The 17,316-nt window shown below is 58.4% G+C and overlaps 1 protein-coding gene across 1 annotated transcript; it reads right to left on the bottom strand.

Annotated features, from left to right (window-relative positions):
* Position 1: 1 nt before the first annotated feature.
* Positions 2-16,601, bottom strand: IGLON5 (IgLON family member 5). The gene is made up of 8 exons (XM_061389125.1): positions 16,493-16,601; positions 8,458-8,536; positions 7,376-7,608; positions 5,713-5,832; positions 4,352-4,486; positions 3,996-4,116; positions 3,280-3,434; positions 2-2,195 (listed from the first exon to the last, which is right to left on the bottom strand). Exons 1-8 carry the CDS (start codon positions 16,569-16,571, stop codon positions 2,107-2,109), a joined length of 1,011 nt encoding a protein of 336 aa, XP_061245109.1. The 5' UTR covers positions 16,572-16,601; the 3' UTR covers positions 2-2,106.
* Between the last annotated feature and the right edge of the window lie 715 nt (positions 16,602-17,316).

The raw sequence follows: 17,316 nt of genomic DNA, 5'->3' as shown, positions 1-17,316 counted from the left end.
GTTTAAACATACATGGGACTTCATTGCTTATGTAAGTGAAGGTAGGCATCAGGTAAGTTTTGATCCAGTTGCTCAAATGATGTCATCATGGACTCAGTTTCTCTAGACTTTTCACTCTGCATCCCATGGTGTTTCTATCACTCGAAGGCTCTATGTATTGTCCTCCCCACCAGTGCTATCCCCATAGACCCAAGATCTCTCCATGCGATGGAGAATAGACATCCTGCAGATCTTGACTTCATATTACTGAGCCACATTATCCCAACAGAAGAGCAGCTCTTCCCGGGAAATCCACACTGCTCTGGTGTTCGTTCTCTCATTAGTCTGGCTGAGCCATGTGCCCACCTCTGAACCAGTCACAGTGGGAAACGGGCTATGCCGAGTAGCTTCAGCCAATCAGGGGCCACCTCTGTAAATAGGTCAATTCCAAATCTACCAAAGAGAAAGGGGAGGGCAGAAGTGAAGCTGGGGAGGCACCACCAATGACCAGGAGTCTGCGCTCCACTCACCCATATGCTTACTGACGTTGACACTGGCAGGCGGAGACTTTGGAAAAAGGCGTTTATTGGTGTGGCGGTCTCAACACTCCCCATGAATCGGAACACATGGCCCCCAGGGCCCCCCCCCCCCGCCCCCCTCCCTGGCACCCCTCCCCCTCCCCTCCCTGTCCCCTGGACCCTGGGAATGGAAGACAATGTGGGATGGGGCCCCCATCTGAGGTACAGTCACTGCCCCTTGCCCCCCTGCCCCTGCTCTGCCCTCTCTCGCCCTCCCAAGCTCTGGGTGGTATAGTTTGGGGTGGGTGCTTATAAGAGGGTCTCCCGGGAGCTGGAGTTGGTAACATCTTGGTCTGGACTGGGAACGTCTGTGTGATGCCCCTCTCTTCCCCCATTTTGTGGGATGTGGTGTGCCAGCGTGGGGTATACCTACAATCCGAGCTGAAGTTACAGCCTCGGAGCGCCTTTCTGACATAGTTGCTCATCCTCGGGGGAACCACAGCTGGTCACCGGCTACAGGACAGCTGGAGCCAGGGGGCTATTGCTGGTCACAGTCGCTGGTGTGTGTGTGTGTGTGTGTGTGTCTAAGTGTGTGTGCGGGTGGTCAGGTCAGCCTTTGGGAGGGTCAGTTGGTGGAGAGGCCAGGCAGTGGTGGACCAGCAAGCTCACACTTGTGGGCCGGCCGTAGGGGCGCTGAGGGCAGCTGGCGGGCGCTGCAGGCGGCCGAAGGGAGTGGGGGCGGGCTAGGGCAAAGCACTGAGACAGGTGACAGCAGGCACCGGCCTGACAATTGGACGGAAGCACCGATCGGCCCGGGAGAGGGCCAGAAAGTCCAGGGCTGGGAGGGACAGGGAAAGCGGGAAGGTCTCAGGCCGCTGAGCCGGTGATGGGGCCTCTGGCTCCAGGCAGGTGGTTGGTTGACAGCAGGGAGGCCCAGAGCCAAGGTGGAGATCCCGCACCTGCTCGCAGAGGTTGAGTGACAGCTTGCCAGGCAAGTCTGATGCCCCTCCCACTTCCAACCTGCCCGGGAGACAGCCTTTCAGCAGGGAGGGGAGGGGGCGGGGTGCGTGCATATACTGGGAAAGCGGGAACCTGGAAAACCTCCCCTCACAGCTTCCAGCACGAAGACCCCATACCTACCTCCAGCCAGAGGTGAGAGACAGCGGGGATGGGGGCAGTGGATGTGGGGGGTGTCCAGGAGGGAAGAGTGCTGAGCCCCCTTCCCCACCCCCCCACCCCCCCATCCATACACACACACACACACACACATGCACACACACTCACACGCTTATGCTCACACCCACCACACACGCACGATCCAGTTGACAGCCTGAGCTAAGAGAGGGGTGTGGGGGTGGCCAGGGGTGGGTCACAATCAGAAAGGTGAACGGTGGCGAGAATGGCTGTAGAAAGATGCATAATTTTGCGTTATCCCTCACAGTGATGGGTTCTCTATAGATCTTCCCTCCTCCTCTTCCTTTTCCTCTTCTTCCTCAGCGGCCGAGAGCTCCTCCGCCCCTCGAGACCCACGGCGCTTGCTCCCCCTGCTCCTCTCGCTCTCGGCCTCAGCCCCCCCTCGCAGGGGGACACCAGCAGCACTGGGTTCTTCCTACATCCTCCACCACAGCCAGCCCAGGGCGGAGAGGAGGGTCAGGGGCCCTGGGGGCCTTGGGGCCGAGTTTTCCAGGGATCCTGGGCCTGGGGAAAGAGAGAAGGTCAAGGGAGGAGGTCCGGAGTGGAGAGAACCCATGCGTGTGTCTCCGCGTGTCTTGTTTCTGGGGTCTTGTCTGAGGCCTCCTCCTAAGGGCCTTTCCGGGTTTTCACTCAGGGACCCTGCCCCCTCCCCACACTCTGTTTTAATCTAATCATCTGGCTCATCTCTGTCCCTTCAACCCCTCCCGGCCCCCCCCCCCCACCCCCAGCCCACCGCGCTGCAAAGCTCTTTGGTAGATCTTGGCAGGGCTGGATTCTTTTGACCATTCAGGTCTCATTTCAAACGTTGCTTCCTTCAGGAAGCCTTCTCTGATGCGTTTGTCTACTGCTACTGCTAAGTCACTTCAGTCGTGTCCGACTCTGTGCGACCCCATAGACAGCAGCCCACCAGGCTCCCCCGTCCCTGGGATTCTCCAGGCAAGAACACTGGAATGAGTTGCCATTTCCTTCTCCAATGCATGAAAGTGAAAAGTGAAAGTGAAGTCGCTCAGTCGTGTCTACTGCTACCATCCCCAATTCTATTGTTTATTTTCTTGATAGTCCTTATCGATATGCAAAATTGTTTTTTGCTTATGTATGTATTTGTTGACTTTTCATTTTATTTGTCTACTTTATTGCTTTTCTACTACTGCTACTAGCTGTATGAGTCCCTAGACAAAAGTGAAAGTGTTAGTAGCTCAGTTGTGTCCGACTCTTTGCGACCCATGGACTGCAGCCCGCCAGGCTCCTCTGTACATGGGATTTCCTAGCCAAGAACACTGGAGTGGGTAACCATTCCCTTCTCCAGGGGAATCTTCCCAACCCAGGAATTGAACCCAGGTCTCCTGCATTGCAGGCATATTCTTTATCGTCTGAGCCACCAGACCTTGCCTCTTTTGTGCCTTGCTGTGTCCCCAGCATCCAATTCCCTCCCTTAGTAGGCGCTCAATGAACACGGGTCTTGGGCTCTCTCCTAAGCTCGGGGGTCAGTCGAGGGGCAGTTCTGCAGCTCCACCTCCCTGGCCATGCCCATTCCGGTCGGCCCCGCCCAAGCCCCGGCCCCGCCCTTTCCGCTCCTCGGGGGACGCACGCAGGAGCCGCATGGAGGCGCTGGATGTTCCCAGCCGGTTGGCTGCGCGGCACGTGTAGTTGCCGTAATGCCGGGCGCTCACGTTGGCGAAGAGAAGCATCGAGCGGGTGCGCTCCGTCTGCACCTTCAGGCCCTCGGCCGTGCCACTGCTCAGCCTGCCGGGGATCCGGGTCAGGGACCAGACCGCAGGACCCTGGCCCGGGACCCGCTCCGGACAAAAAGCCCAGCCCCCTGACTCCCAGATTCCCTGGAGACCCTACATTCTGTTCCCCCATCCCAGCGACCCCTAGCCTCTGGTTCTAACTCTCCATGGAACTCGGGCCACTCCCACCGATGCCCCTTTCCAGGCACCCAGACCTTCAACTCCGACCTTTAGGGATTCCCCAAATCCCAGGTTTAGGATTCTGCTAAACCTCAGATCCAGTGGTCCCCTAAAGCTAAAGCTTCTCCGACAAGTCTCAGCATCACCCCCACCCCAGACCTTCTTCCTGAATAGTCAGAGGAGGCCAGCCTCCAGCATTCATTATCCCAGGACCCAAATTTCCAGTAAGCCACCGCAGTTGCCCTGGGGCCCAGTGGACCCCAACACCTAGAACCCGGACACCGCCCCCACGCCCTAGTTCCCAGGACTCAGAACTCTGCTCCCTCTGCCCCCTCCCCGAGTCCCGAAGGACCGAGGACCCCACCACCACGGCCCGCCCCAGTGCCATCCTCACAGTCTGTCATCCTTGTACCACTGGAAATCCGCAGGGGGCACCGCCATGGCTTCGCAGCGCAGGAGGGCGGCCCGGCCCACGGCCGTGCGGGCGCTGGTCACGTCGGTGATGGTTGGAGGATCTGGTGAAGGACAGGGTCAGCGAATTTTCCTTGCCCAGTGCGGACGAAAGGGTCTCACCCCCAGCCCCTCCTTCCTCCTTCCTGGGAGTCCTCGAGCCCCCTCCTCTTAGACCCCTTCCTCCCGCAGACCCACCCCCTTCCTCCTCTCACACACTCTTCATCCCTAGGGACCCAGGGCCCGCCCCGCTTTCGTGCCCCGTGCGGGGGCGGGGTGGGGAGAGGGGGGTCGGCTCACAGTTGACTGTGACCAACACGCGGCGGCTGTCCGGTGCAGAGTTAACCCCGTTGTGAGTCACGCACTCGTATTCCCCAGCCTGGCCCCGCTGGATGTCGGAAATCTCCAGAATCTCGCCTTCTGAGGTGAAGCCGTCTGTGGGGGGAGGGGAGGGGAGGGGGCGGGGCCGGACACAAACACTTAACACGGGACAACACGGGCACAACACGGACAAACATCAGCGGGGCGGACAGGCGCAGGGCCTGGAGTGCCGGGGTCGGTGGGGGGTGGGGGTTGCTGGGGTGGGACAGGGAATGAGGAGCTGGGACTTAGTAACTAGAACCCAGTGGAGAGGGTGCCAGAAGCTCCTGGGGCTCAGAAAGATCCAGAAAGCATAGACCCGGCGAGGGAGGATCCAGGATTCTGGGATCTAGCCCTTGGGGCCCAGGGAATCAGGAGCCGGTGACTGGAATCAGCAATCCAGGTATCGGGGGTCTTAGAACAGTGTGCCCGCTCAGAAGACCCTTTGGGACTCACAGCATTGGGGGATCCAGGAACTGAAGACCAGGACTGTGGGGCTCAGATGAAGTGGTAGGGGAGGATCCAGGGATCCGAGACCTAGTTATTGCGTTCTGGGGTCCCAAGAGATCTAGGGGCTGGCACATTTGGTCTCCCAAGACCCAGTGAGTGAGGATCCAGGGGTCTGGGAAATGGTGGTGGAGATCCAGGTAAAGGGGACAGTGCGGAATGTTTAGGATCTGGAATTTCCCATTCAGGTCCCTCTGTTTGGGGGCCGCCGTGCTTCTCAGCTCTACCTTGGGATCACTTGAAGGGCTTGTTAGGACAGACTGTGGTGGTGATGGGAGGAGGGGTGGTTCTGACTCATGCCTTTCTGGCAAGTCTCCAGGTGATGCTCCTTCTGTGAGTCTGGGGACCATACTAAGAGAACCCCTGGCCTGAGGGATCTGCCAGAGATGCAGTAACGTGAACAGGAGATGGGAACATGGGCAGGGGCCGTGGCGCTAACCTGGCTCCGGCCATCTAGTGGGTGGGGGTCTGAGTCCAGGAGAATCCTGTGAGCTGGTGGGGAAGAGACTGGGGCTGCTAGAGTTAGGGATGGGGAGCAAGCTGGGATCTAGCAGGTGGGTGGAGGAAACAGCCCCAGCCTGGGAGGGCGCGTGGATAGGCTCTAAGGCTCTGGGGTCTGTTGGTAAAATAACAGGACCAGGTAGGAGGGGGAAATCCGGTCATGACAAGGCTTCTAGGGGGATCAAAGGAGGCAGGAGTGGGAGGTTCTGGGTATCTAGCTAGGAACATGGGGAGCTTTGGGCCCAGCCTGTGGAGTGGGGGAAAGGACTTTCAGCCAGGGGTGGGGTCCTCACCTCGGAGCTGCCTCCAGGTGACCGTGGGCTCCGGCCGCCCTACAGCCAGGCAAAGCAGGTTCACGTTGCTCCCCTCATTCACTGTCACAGGCGAAGAGATATTCACGATGCGGGCAGGGACTGCAGGCCGGAGGGAAGGTCAGTGAGAGGTGCTGTGGGTTCCCAGGACCCAGGATCTAGGCCTGGTCCCTCCTCCCTCAGACCAGGAGTCCAGACCCCCAGCTCCTCCTCCCTCAGACCCAGGGGTTCAGCTGACATTCCTGTCTCTCTGTAAGAATTCCTCTGTGTTTCCCCTTCCCTCTGGATCTGGCTCCTTCTCCAGTTGCTGGTCTTGTGTCTTCCTCACTCTTTCTCAGTCTCTCTCCACCTTCCTTCTCACGCGGTTTCTATTTTCTATCTTTGGGTCTGAATTCCTCCCTTCCCATCTCTATTTGTATTGATTAATATTATTATTTTCAGTTAATTTGTTTAGCTAATGCTTGTATGGTACTTACTGAGTGTAAGCTTACCCTGTTTTAAGTATTTCACAAAAATGAACCCATGAAACCCTCACTACTTCCCTCTGGGGTGCATGCATGCTTGCTCAGTCGCTTCAGTCCTGTCTGACTCTTTGTGACCCCGTGGACTGTAGCCCGCCAGGCTCCTCTGCCCATGGGATTGTCCACGCAAGAATGCTGGAGTAGGTTGCCATGCCCTCCTCCAGAGTATCTTTCTGACCCAGGGATGGAACTCTTGGCTCCCTCATCGCAGTCGGATTCTTTACCAACTGAGCCACCGGGGAAGCGAGATGTTGCTCTTTTCATCAATTCTAACACTTGGGGGTGTTCCCCGCCTCGACCCCGCCCCCTCTGAACAGTTCTCCAATCAGGGTGGCCTTATGAGGACGCCAGTGTTTAACTGGCAGGTTACACTCCCACCCCGTTTCTAGCAAGCAGAATAAAGTAAAGGTGTCCCTTCCAACGGATGACGTCTTGAATTTGATATATGAGAGCGTCATCTCCATTTTGCAGATGAGGAGTCTGATCGTCCGGCTCGCTTTGGGTGCCTCAGCCCCTGGGTGGCAGCGGCAAGGTTGGAACCGGAGGATTTGGCTCGCAGGTCGGGGCTTGTCTAGAGCAGGGCTGAGCCGTCCCTGGCTTCCTGTCTCTCCACGTGCTCGCTGCCCTCCAAACTACCTCTGATGCCAGCCTCCCGCCACCCCCCCCCCCCCGCCATGGGTCTCTCCAGCCCCACCTCTCCCGCTCTGAGCATCCAGCCTCCGCACGTGCTGTTCTTTTTCCTGAAGGTCTCAGCTCAGACGTGATGTCTGGGAAACTGCCTCTCCTCGGAAAGACACCTCCAGAAAGGCAGGGCCAGCCTGCCTGGCTCATCTCTGTCCCTGGCCTGTGGAGCAGTGCCTGCACGCAGCAGGCACTCAAGAAACAGGGCTGAGCCAATGAACTCGGGGTCTTCCTCCAAGTGCCCCCCGGCCTGCGTATCTCTCCTGCCCTGGACGTTGTCTCTGACTTTCTCTCCCTCTGCCTGGCTGGAATCTGTGAGGGCAGGGAGTGTGTCTGTCTTCTCACGGGTGTCCCTGGGATTGACGAGGACACGAGTGTCCCCTCTCCCCAGCGCCCATCCCTGGCTCCCCCCTTCCCCACCAGGGCCCCAGCAGAGGGCTCACCATGGACGATGAGGTAGACCTGAGTGGTGTACGGCTGGTGGCGGGTCTGGAAGGAGCAGGTGTAGAGGCCCTCGTCGCCCAGCCCCACCTGGGTGATGAGGATGGAGAACTCCTCGGGAGTGTTGGTGAGCAGCCGCACCCTCGGGTCGCTGGTCCAGCGGTCGTTGCCCGCGTACAGGATGTTGGAGCGGTTCAGCCAGGCTACTCGGGTCACATGCTCATCAATGAAGCAGCTGGAGGGGAGGATGAGGGGAGGGCAGTTCTTCTCTCCCCTACCCCCGCCTGGCCCTCCAGGGTGACCCCTGTCAAGGGGGCTTGGAGGTGGAAAGAGGAAGGCTCGCTGCATCTCCAGTTCCCACGGCAGTCCTGGGAGGCAGCTGTGACTGTGCCCACTTTACAGGTGGGCAAACTGAGCTTCAGAGAAGGATAGTTGTAAGCCCAAGTGTACAATGGGATGACAGCTGATGGTTACTGAGTGACTGCTGTGTGTCAGAGAACCAAAAAGAGGGGGACAGACACCCTGGGGGAGAGGGACAGAGATACAGAATGACAAGCGACCCAGGAGAGCAGAGAGCTGGGGGAAGGTAACACCGGTTCTCATTAAACAGTCAGTGTGCTAAGCTCTCTAAGGTCAGCGTGTGTTGTCGTTTAGTTCCTAAGTGGTGTCTGACTTTTTCGTTACCTCATGGACTGCAGCCTGCCAAGGCTCTTCCATCCATGGAATTTCCCAGGCAAGAATACTGGAGCAGGTTGCCATTCCCTTCTCCAGGGGATCTTCCCGACCCAGGCATTGAACCCAGGCCTCCTGCGTTGGCAGGTGGGTTCTTTACCACTGGGCCACCAGGGAAGCCCCCGGGGTATATGTACAGACTCTTGCATCCTCCTAACAACCTAGATGGTGGTCGTCGTTCCTCCACCCATTTGACAGATGGGCACACCGAGGCCCAGGGTGGGGCCGGGCCCAGAGTCTGGGCCCTGATGGCCTCTGTCCCGATGATGGGGGAGGTATGGGTGGGGCCTGCGGGTCAGGACAGTTCCCCACTTAAGGAGGACGAAGGGTCAGCACTTCTGCGTCCCCCTACCTGAGTGTGGCATTGTCGCCTTCACACACCGTGTAGTTGTCGGCAGGGGAGCTGAACTCCAGGCTCTGAGACAGCAGTCCTGTGGAAGGGAGGGTAGCTCAGCTGGGCAGGACCATGCTCATGGGTACACACACACACACACACACACCCTGGCAGACACACACTTCCCACACCCACTGGCACACACATTCACTGATGTTTCCAAAGACACTCACCGCAGACACACGCAACGTATCTTCCCACAAGCCCATGCTGACCCAGACAGGCTGGGACACACAAACCAAACACCTCCCGAGACACTGAGACAACACAGTCACAGCACATAAACACGTGTATATGCACACAGACACACATACATCAAAGCTCAAGCATACACTCACAGATGCTGTGTACAGATGTGTGCACACGCACACTCATAAACACAGAAATGCACAAGTGCAGATACAGACACACAAAGCTGTGCACACACATACACACACAGACATGTGTAAACATGGCACACACATACATGTTCACAGTGAACACACACGGATTCAAGAGTACACACACACACATATCCACATACACGGGGGCACATACACATATTCACAGACCCACAAGTACACTCATATACACAGATGTATGTACAGATGTAACAGACAGGTACACACATGTACACACATTAATTCAGAAATACATGGAAAGACAGGCTGCAGGCAGATACTCAACACTCACATGTGTGCACACAGACACCCAGACACGCAAACACCAGCACATACACAAACACGGATGTGTGCAAATATCCACAGACACACATGTATCACAGACGCCCAGGACGCCCTCTGGCGTGGTGTAGAGACCCCTGTGCCCGAGCCCATGCTCTGGCAGGCGCATGCCCACTCCTGCCTGACCACTCCAGTGCCCCGGCGCCTGGCAGAACCCCCGCCCCCACCCATTCATCTCTCCGTGGACCGTGGCCAGAGGCTGGACAGGGGCCAGGGAGCGGGGGCTGGGCCCGCGGAGGCGGCGGATGGAGACAGCACCGGGCGGGGGAGAGGAAGAGGCCGGGTGACCTTGGACGCCTGCGGAGGCTTGGCCCCGCTCAGGGCTGCCCCGGCCCCCCACCCTGGAATGAGGAACTGATTAATCTGATGAATTAATTGCCCGCGCCGCCCCAATGACTCCCGGAGGCCCTCTCCATCAGCAGCCCCTCTGGACGCGGCTGGGGCAGAGCCAGGGTGGTGGGCTCGCCAGGCCCCGGGATTTGGGGCCTGGGGCCTGCAGCCCTCATCCCCGGTTCACCCGCGCCGGAGTTGCTCTGGTCATTTGGTGAGCCCTGGAGAGAGGGAAGGGACTCGCCAGCCCTGAGCCTGGCAGAGAGGATGTGCCAGCACAGCCCTAGGAAGAGGAGGGGGCAGCCAGGGGACAGACAGACACACACACACAGTCACCAGGGCCCGGGAAAGAGTCAGCCCTGGGGACAGGAAACAGTCCCATCCACAACAAGCGGGTCCCACTGAGGGACAGAGGCGTACACACTTAGGCTGAGGCACACAGCCTGGGACACACCCCCGGGAGAAGGTCAGTTAGAAGAGACAGCTCTTTCCCAGAAGCAAACGGGTCGGCCACCAGCCACGACACCCTGACCAGCCCCCCGACATAACCAGATGCACACGGTTACACACATGCAGCCCCACACACACAGGTGCAAAGTCTACACACAGTTACAGCCCTGCCCAAAGACTCTCTCTCTCTCTCACACACACACACACACACACACACACACACAGGCTTCATCGGTCACAGTGACCTCCCAGCCTGAGGGCTACGCTCATCCCCACCGCAGACAGTCGTGCATGAAGCTACAGCCTGACACATGGACGGAGGCTCTCAAATACAAAGCGACCGCCCTGGGCCAAGAGTCGGGCACATGCAGCCATGCTGTCACCTACAATCAGATCACACACAGCCATGCACACACACACACGCACACCCCATAGATCTGTCATACTGGTCACACACATCCCAGACCAAGCTTGCGCCATCTCAGCACCGTTGACATCGGGAGCTGGATGATTCTTCATGGTGGGGCCACCCTGTGCAGTGTAGAATGTTTGAGAGCATCCCGGATTTGACTCCCCAGATGCCAGGAGCTCCCCCACCCCAACCAAAAATGCCGGCATCACCAGATGCCTCCTGGGAGCCAAAATCACCCTGCCCTCCCCGCAACCCCCAACTTCCCCAGCCCTCTGGCAGCAACTGTCCCAGGTTCAAGGAGGCCCACCCCACGGCGGGGGTTGAAGAAGGAGCTGTCCAAGGTGTCCCCAAAGCCTCAGGGTAGAACCAAGGGCTCCTGAGCTCAGCCTCGGGCCCTGGGGTAGGGTGCAGACCTCAAAGAAGAGGGCAGGATCTTAATCACATGTCCCAGGAGACAGAGAAACAGACAGAGAGACAGACAGACACACACACACTGTTTGCCAGAGGGATCTTTCCAACACTCAGAGCGGCCTCCAGGACGAAGTTCCCGCCCCTCAGCCTGGCATCTAGGGCCCTGACATCTGTCTCCTGCCTCCTCTCCCCTAGTGCGACCCAACCCCACATTCCTCATTTTTCTTCCCCCTCTCTCCCTCCCACTATTCCCCATCAAAACGCTTCTCCTTCTCCAGGCACCTGGTATATGGGGCCTCTCGGAGGAGAGATGGCCCATCCGAGCCCACACAGCCTCTCGCTCTTTTCCCAGGGCTCCGTGGATCAGAAGCGTCTGCCTCCCCCACCTGCTCCTCCAGGGCAGGGCCCGGCTCAGACCATCTGCGTCCCCAGCACGCCCAGCTGGGCCCTGGCTGAGGGCAGTCTCGGGAGATGAGTGATGAAGTTATCTCAAGTGGGTCTTGGATGCCTGGTCTGTGTGTCTATAAATTCGGATGTCTGCCTGTCGGTCTCTTCCAGTTCCCAGACTCCAGGCTCAGGAGGACCCTGTGTGCTTTGTGACCTTGGGTAAGTCCCTTCCCCTCTCTGGGTGTCAGTAAATGGAGGAGAAGGTCAGGTTAGCCATCCCACCACCCTGTCTGTCGCTGGGCCGGGCCCCACCATCTGTCTGAGTCACAGTCGCCGTCCCTCCCTCTTAGTCTCAATCACCTGGACTGTCTAGGTCTGCTTTCCTCACCAGATGGGAGCCTCTCAGGGTGGGGCCTGGGTCTCCTCATCTGCAGCATCACCCTACCCACAGTCTATCCCATAGGCGGCCTCAGACATGTTTAATAGCTAAATAAACAAGCTAATGCACATGAGGTCCCCTCTGTAGGAATTCTGCTTGGAAAACGCTGAATCCTTACTCTTTCTCGTCCTCTTTTGTTTTCCCGCAATGCCTGCAGTACCTCCCTTAGAGCTCAGATCACACTGTGGTGACTGTCTGTGTCTCTCTCCCCTATCAGATTATAAGTTTCTTGAGGGCAGAGCCTGAGTCTGACTCAGGTTTGTGTCCCCAGGATCTCCCAGCACCAGGCCTGGTCTGGAAGGCCTTGGGAAAAATTTGCTGAATGAGTAAATGTAAATGGATGCCTGCAACATGCTGTGCCAACTTTTGAACTCCTATGCATTCTTCAAAACCCCAGCTCAAATGCCCCCTCCTCCAGAAGTACTTCCCTGACTGTACAAGGTGGACAGTTCCCACTGTCTCTACTGAGTACCCTCTGATTCAGCTGTGACAGCATCCAGGTGTGTTTTCCCTTCCTGACCAGGAGTTCTCTGAAGGCCTGAAACTTGGTTGTGTCCCCCAAGTTGGACTTAGAGAACTGTTGGTAGGGGGGCTGGATATCTCTAGAGATTGGATAAGAAAGCCCTGAGGAGCCTGGGCTGATAGATCAAATGTCTGTCCCATCATTTCCTGACTGGGTGACCCCTGGCCAGTCTGAGCCTCAGTTTCCTCAACTGTAGAAAGGATAAAAATGGTATTTCTTCCCTCAGCAGGCTTTTTGTCAGGGATTCCATGAGAACATGCAAGCATAATGCTTAACTCAGTGCTTAGCAGGCAGAAATGCTTGCTGCTCTTAACAGCACCTTCTTTTTAAAGAAACATCTATTGTTATCGCAGGTTCGGCGTCGGTCCCCTGGGGGTGGGGGAAGGGCAGGGCGGGTCTGGGTTGTAGGTTGCTCTATGCCCAGCACCCACCCCTGAGTCCAGGACTCAGCATCTGTTCTGCTACTACTAAGCAAGCATAACCAGCCTGCTAAATGAATGGACTGGGGAGCCTGGCTGCCTAGGTTCAAATCCCAGCTGCACCACCGAGCTGCACAAGTTACTTCCTACAACAGAGACTCAGTTTTCCCACCTCTAAATGGGGCCCATCAGGGCCCATCATCATGCCTCACTCACTGGCTTGAGGGGGAGAGGATGAAAGAAGGTCACCCAAGCAGGCTCCTGCTAGTTAAGTGCCTGCAAACAGCTCTACTTGTGTTGGCTGGTGGGATGGTTATGGGGCAGGGAGCAGCCTGGTGGTGGATCCAATTGTGATGGGAGGGACCATGTAGGTCTCTGCCATTCCAGACGAGTGACTCTCATATGCTGTGCTGTGCTGTGCTAGGTCGCTTCAGTCATGTCCAACTCTTTGCAACCCTAGGGACTGTAGCCCGCCAGGCTTCTCTGTCCATGGGATTCTCCAGGCAAGAATAATGGAATGGATAGCCATGCCTTCCTCCAGGGAATCTTCCCGAACCAGGGATTAAACCAGTGTCTCTTAAGTCTCCCGCATTGCCAGGTGGGTTCTTTACCCACTGAGCCACCTGGGAAGCCCAAGAAAAGGCTAGTCTAACTGCCACTGCAGAGCCCCCAGACCCCTCTCCCTCTTGGCTGACCTCCCATATACTCCTTATCACTGATGTCCAGTGTCTGTATGCTGAGCCTAGAGCCCTGGAACTCTCCACGTGCTGGCCGTTCCTTTCCACTGGTCCCTTGTGGCTCAGCTGGTAAAGAATCTGCCTGCGATGCAGGAGACCTGGGTTCGAACCCTGGGTTGGGAAGACTCCCTGGAGAAGGGAAAGGCTATCCACTCCAGTATTCTGGCCTGGAGAATTCCATGGGGTCGCAAAGAGTTAGACACGACTGAGCGACTTTCCCTTTCCCTTTCCCACTGCAGGGCCTTTGCTTCTGCTGTCCCCAGGGGATCTTTCCAAGGCTGACTCCTCCCCTCCTTTCAGTCTGAACTCCACTCAGCGGCTCAGATGTTACCTGAGCTCCCAAGGCCAACTCGCCTGCCTGCCGAGTCATTCTCATTTCCTCTGTGCTCATCACTCTCTAATATCACCTGTTTACTTTCTAGGTTTGGTTTTAGTTGGTGGATCTCTCTCCATCTCACTAGGATGTAAGCTCCAGGAGGTCAGGGACTCCACTGCTGTGTTTATAGATCCCCAGTGTTTAGAACAGCGACTGTGTACCTAGTAAATATGTGTTAAATGAGCTAACAAGGCAGCGCCCACAGTCTAGACAAGCTAGGTGCTTGGGGGACCCCCTAGAGAAGGGTCCCTGTGCCTGAATTCACCCTTCCCCTGCTTCATGTAATATGGCAAAGGAACCACCCCCAAATCACCAGCTGCAGCTACTTTTCTAAGTGGATGTGTGGATGTGTGTTGGCATAAAGAATTTAGAGGGGAAAAAAGTAAAGACAGAGCAATATCTACAGATGCCAGGGAGGTAGAGTTGAGTGGAAAAAAGCCAGTTGCAGAGAAATGGCTTTACTTTGTTTCTATCTTGGGAGAAACATCAACAAACTAACCAATCCTTTACAGACGCTGAACTCTGCCTGTCTGACCGTGCAAGTGAGAGGCTCCTGGGGAGGCTGAGGACCCTGGCTCTCTCTTGAGACAGGAACGTGGGGGCGGGACGTGGCGGGGTTTGCTTTTATGCATTCTTGTAGTGGATGGTTCACTCGTATGCTCTCCTCCCGTAATCTGGAAACCATCAAATGAATAACAGAGAGGAGGAAATGCAATCTGGTATGACTTCCACCGGCTTTTTCTCAGCCTCAGCCGTCAAGCGGTGGTGGGTAGGTGGGGCTGTCTTTCCAACCGTCTAATCCTGTCTCAGTTCACCCGCCAGCCACTCTGCCCTCTGTCCCTCTGGTCGCAGTCCTCTAGTAGGGGACAAACGGCCCAGAGGTGGGAATGCACTTGACCCAGGTCACAGACCGTCTCCTGGTTCCACCAAGCTCCCAGCCCTGCATGTGTGAACAACAGTGATTTCTAGGGTTCTGAAGAGTCAAAGTAGAAGGCAAGTGGGAAGTGATCTTGAGAGTAAAGGAAGAGAGAGAAGAAAATGGAGAGGTGAAGGGAGAAGGCCAGAGACATTTCAAAGGACAAGGAGGAGAATGAGTGACCCGGGGTGGGACATGAGTTCCCAGAAGTGGATGAGGATCAAGGCACCGTGTGAGGGGCTGGAAAGAGACACACACACACACACACACACACACACGGGGTGTGACGGGGACAAGCAGTTCCAGAGGCTGAACGGGCCAGGTATGGAATTGTGCTGAACCCAGCAGCGATGGAGAGCCAGCGACCCAGCCACGGAGACCAACGGGATGTCACCCCGAGACAGGGAGCCTCCGGAAATGGCCGAGACGTGAGAGAGATCCAGAGAGACAAGCGATAGAGACAGAGAGACACAGACAGGCAGGCAGAAAGTCAGACAGGGATTCAGACGGGCCAGGTGGGAGGGGCACCCAGACGCTTTGCACCAGGGAGGGGGTGATCACCCCCGCCCCCGGCGCCGCCGGCCAGCATCCCTTGTGACTCTGGCTGTCTGCAGGTGCGGCTCTGGGTCGGACCGGGCGACGGTGTTTATGTGGCTGTGCCTGACCGGCGTTGTGTGGGTGGGAGGCTGAGAGCCGCTGTCTCGCGGTTGTCTCGCGGAGACTGTCGGGGGTTCTAGGATGTTCCTGACTGTGTGTCCCTGCCTCTGTGATTCTGGGTCAGGGCAGGGCCTGGGGGTGATTCTTCAGAAGCGCTAAATGAACCCCGGCCCCTGCCTCCAGCCTCCTAGCTCTCCCCTCCCCTCCTTAGGGGGTCATCTCTGGGACCACCCCCAGGTTGCCTGCCTGCTGGGAGATACAAGGTCCAGCCATACATCTTCTAAACAGAGACTGCCAAGTTCACCACCCCCCAGCCTCTCCCCTACCATTCTTCCCTTCCAGCTCTACAAAAGACCAGCCCCCAGCTCCCCCCTCAACTAGGAAGACTGATATTAACCCTTTGACCCCGGGTTAACCCTTCCCTTCCCACGGTCCTCAGTCACCCTCTGTCCTGCCCAGAACCCAAATATTCAGCCAGGGCTTTCCACATCTGGAGTCCCCAGCCCAGCACCCCAACTTCTTGGATCTTCAGCCCCATCTCCCCTTACACATAAATGCAATCCTCCACATACTAACACTTTCTCCCAACCTAGACGACCCAGCTGGGGAATTTCAGTCCCTTCCCAGCTGAGAGCCCAGCCCCACCCCCTTCTTTTGCCGCCCCGGGACGGAGGTCTCTGGACACCCCTGCCCCCATCTCTTACTGACCCTGGGAACCTGGGAAGACCCCCAACCTTCCCCCAGAAACGCCGACCCCAGCCCGCAGGCCGGGACCCTCTGGGGACCCTCCCAGGCAGAGATGAAGACCCCCGACGGGGCATCCCTCTGCCTAACCCTCACCAACTCAGTTCAGAGATCCTGCCCGGGGACCCTTACTTAGCGTCAGATCTCCCCCCCACGATCCCGAGCCGCAGACTCCCGCCCCCAGGCCGGGACCAGGTGTCCGCGACCCTCTCACCGACCCGGAGAAGCAGACCTCCGCCCCCAGGCCCAGGCTCGGGCCCCAGGACGCGGACCCCTGCCCCCGGGCATGGAGCCAGACGTCCGAGGACCCCTCTCCCAACCAGAGGATGCTGCCCCCGCCCCCCCAGGCCCAGACCTCGGCGTCCGGGGGCCTCCTCCTCCCCGCCTGGAGATGCTCTGTCCCCCGCCCCCAATCCCCGCTCGGGACCCTGGAGTCCCGGCCAAGCCCCCCGCCCCCGGCGCTGCGGTACCTCGGCTGATGACGGCCAGGCCGGCCAGGGCGGCGGCGGCGAGAAGCCGGAGCCGGGCCCCGGGCGCAGGGGGGGGCATCGCGGCAGCGGCGGCGCGAAGGGGGAGGGGAAAGGGGGGGCCGGTCCGGGGCGCGCGAGGCCTGGGGGGAGAGGGGGAAGGGGGAGGGGGACCCCGCCTGCGGCTGCACCGGCCCGGGGGGCGGCGGGGGCGGGGGGAGGGGGCTGGGGGGGCGCGACGAGGAGGCCGGAGCTGCTGCAGACCCGGGGAGGGGGCGGCGCTGACGGGCAGGAAGGCCGACCAATCAGGGCAGGCAGGGGGCCGGGGAGGCGGGGCCGAGGGGGGGCGCTTGTTGGAGGGAGAGGCCTTTGTTACTGCGGCCCGGCCCCTACCCCCTCCCGCCACGGCCGTCCCCGCGGCTTCCCCGCCTCAGACCCCTAGGACCCCGGGCCGGGACACTGTCCCTGGAAGCTACCTTCCTCCTGCTTCAGGCCCCAGCCTCCTCCTCCCGCAGACCCAGAAATCCCGGCTCCCCAGACCCTGGAGATTGGTCCCCGGGTCCTCGCTGCCCCCAAACCCAGGAACCAGAGTCCCCAGTGCCCTCCCGCACCCAGACCCAGGAATCCTGGTCCCCAGCCTCCTTCTCCCCTAGCCCCAGGAGTCCGGGCTCCCAGCACCCCCAGACCCTGGAGTCTGGTTCCCCAGTCTTCACTGCCCCCCAGAGCCAGGAACCAGAGCCCCCCACCCCCCTCTCCAACCCAGACCCAGAAATCCTGGCCCCAGCCCCAGGAGTGCCAGCACCCAACCCCTCCAGACCCAGGAGTCT

Source organism: Bos javanicus, chromosome 18 (genome assembly GCF_032452875.1).
Source record: "Bos javanicus breed banteng chromosome 18, ARS-OSU_banteng_1.0, whole genome shotgun sequence".
NCBI classification, from domain to species: domain Eukaryota; kingdom Metazoa; phylum Chordata; class Mammalia; order Artiodactyla; family Bovidae; genus Bos; species Bos javanicus.
This window is presented reverse-complemented; position numbering and strand designations above follow the sequence as displayed.

Bases quoted from the DNA above. Each gene is read 5' to 3' on its own strand.
- IGLON5 (XM_061389125.1), bottom strand. From the start codon at position 16,571: ATGCCCCCCCCTGCGCCCGGGGCCCGGCTCCGGCTTCTCGCCGCCGCC. The intron at 5,833-7,375 runs GTGAGCCCTCTG...TCCGGCCTGCAG, and splicing joins GGTCTACCTCATCGTCCATG to TCCCTGCCCGCATCGTGAAT. The intron at 4,487-5,712 runs GTGAGGACCCCA...CTCCCCCCACAG, and splicing joins CACCTGGAGGCAGCTCCGAG to ACGGCTTCACCTCAGAAGGC.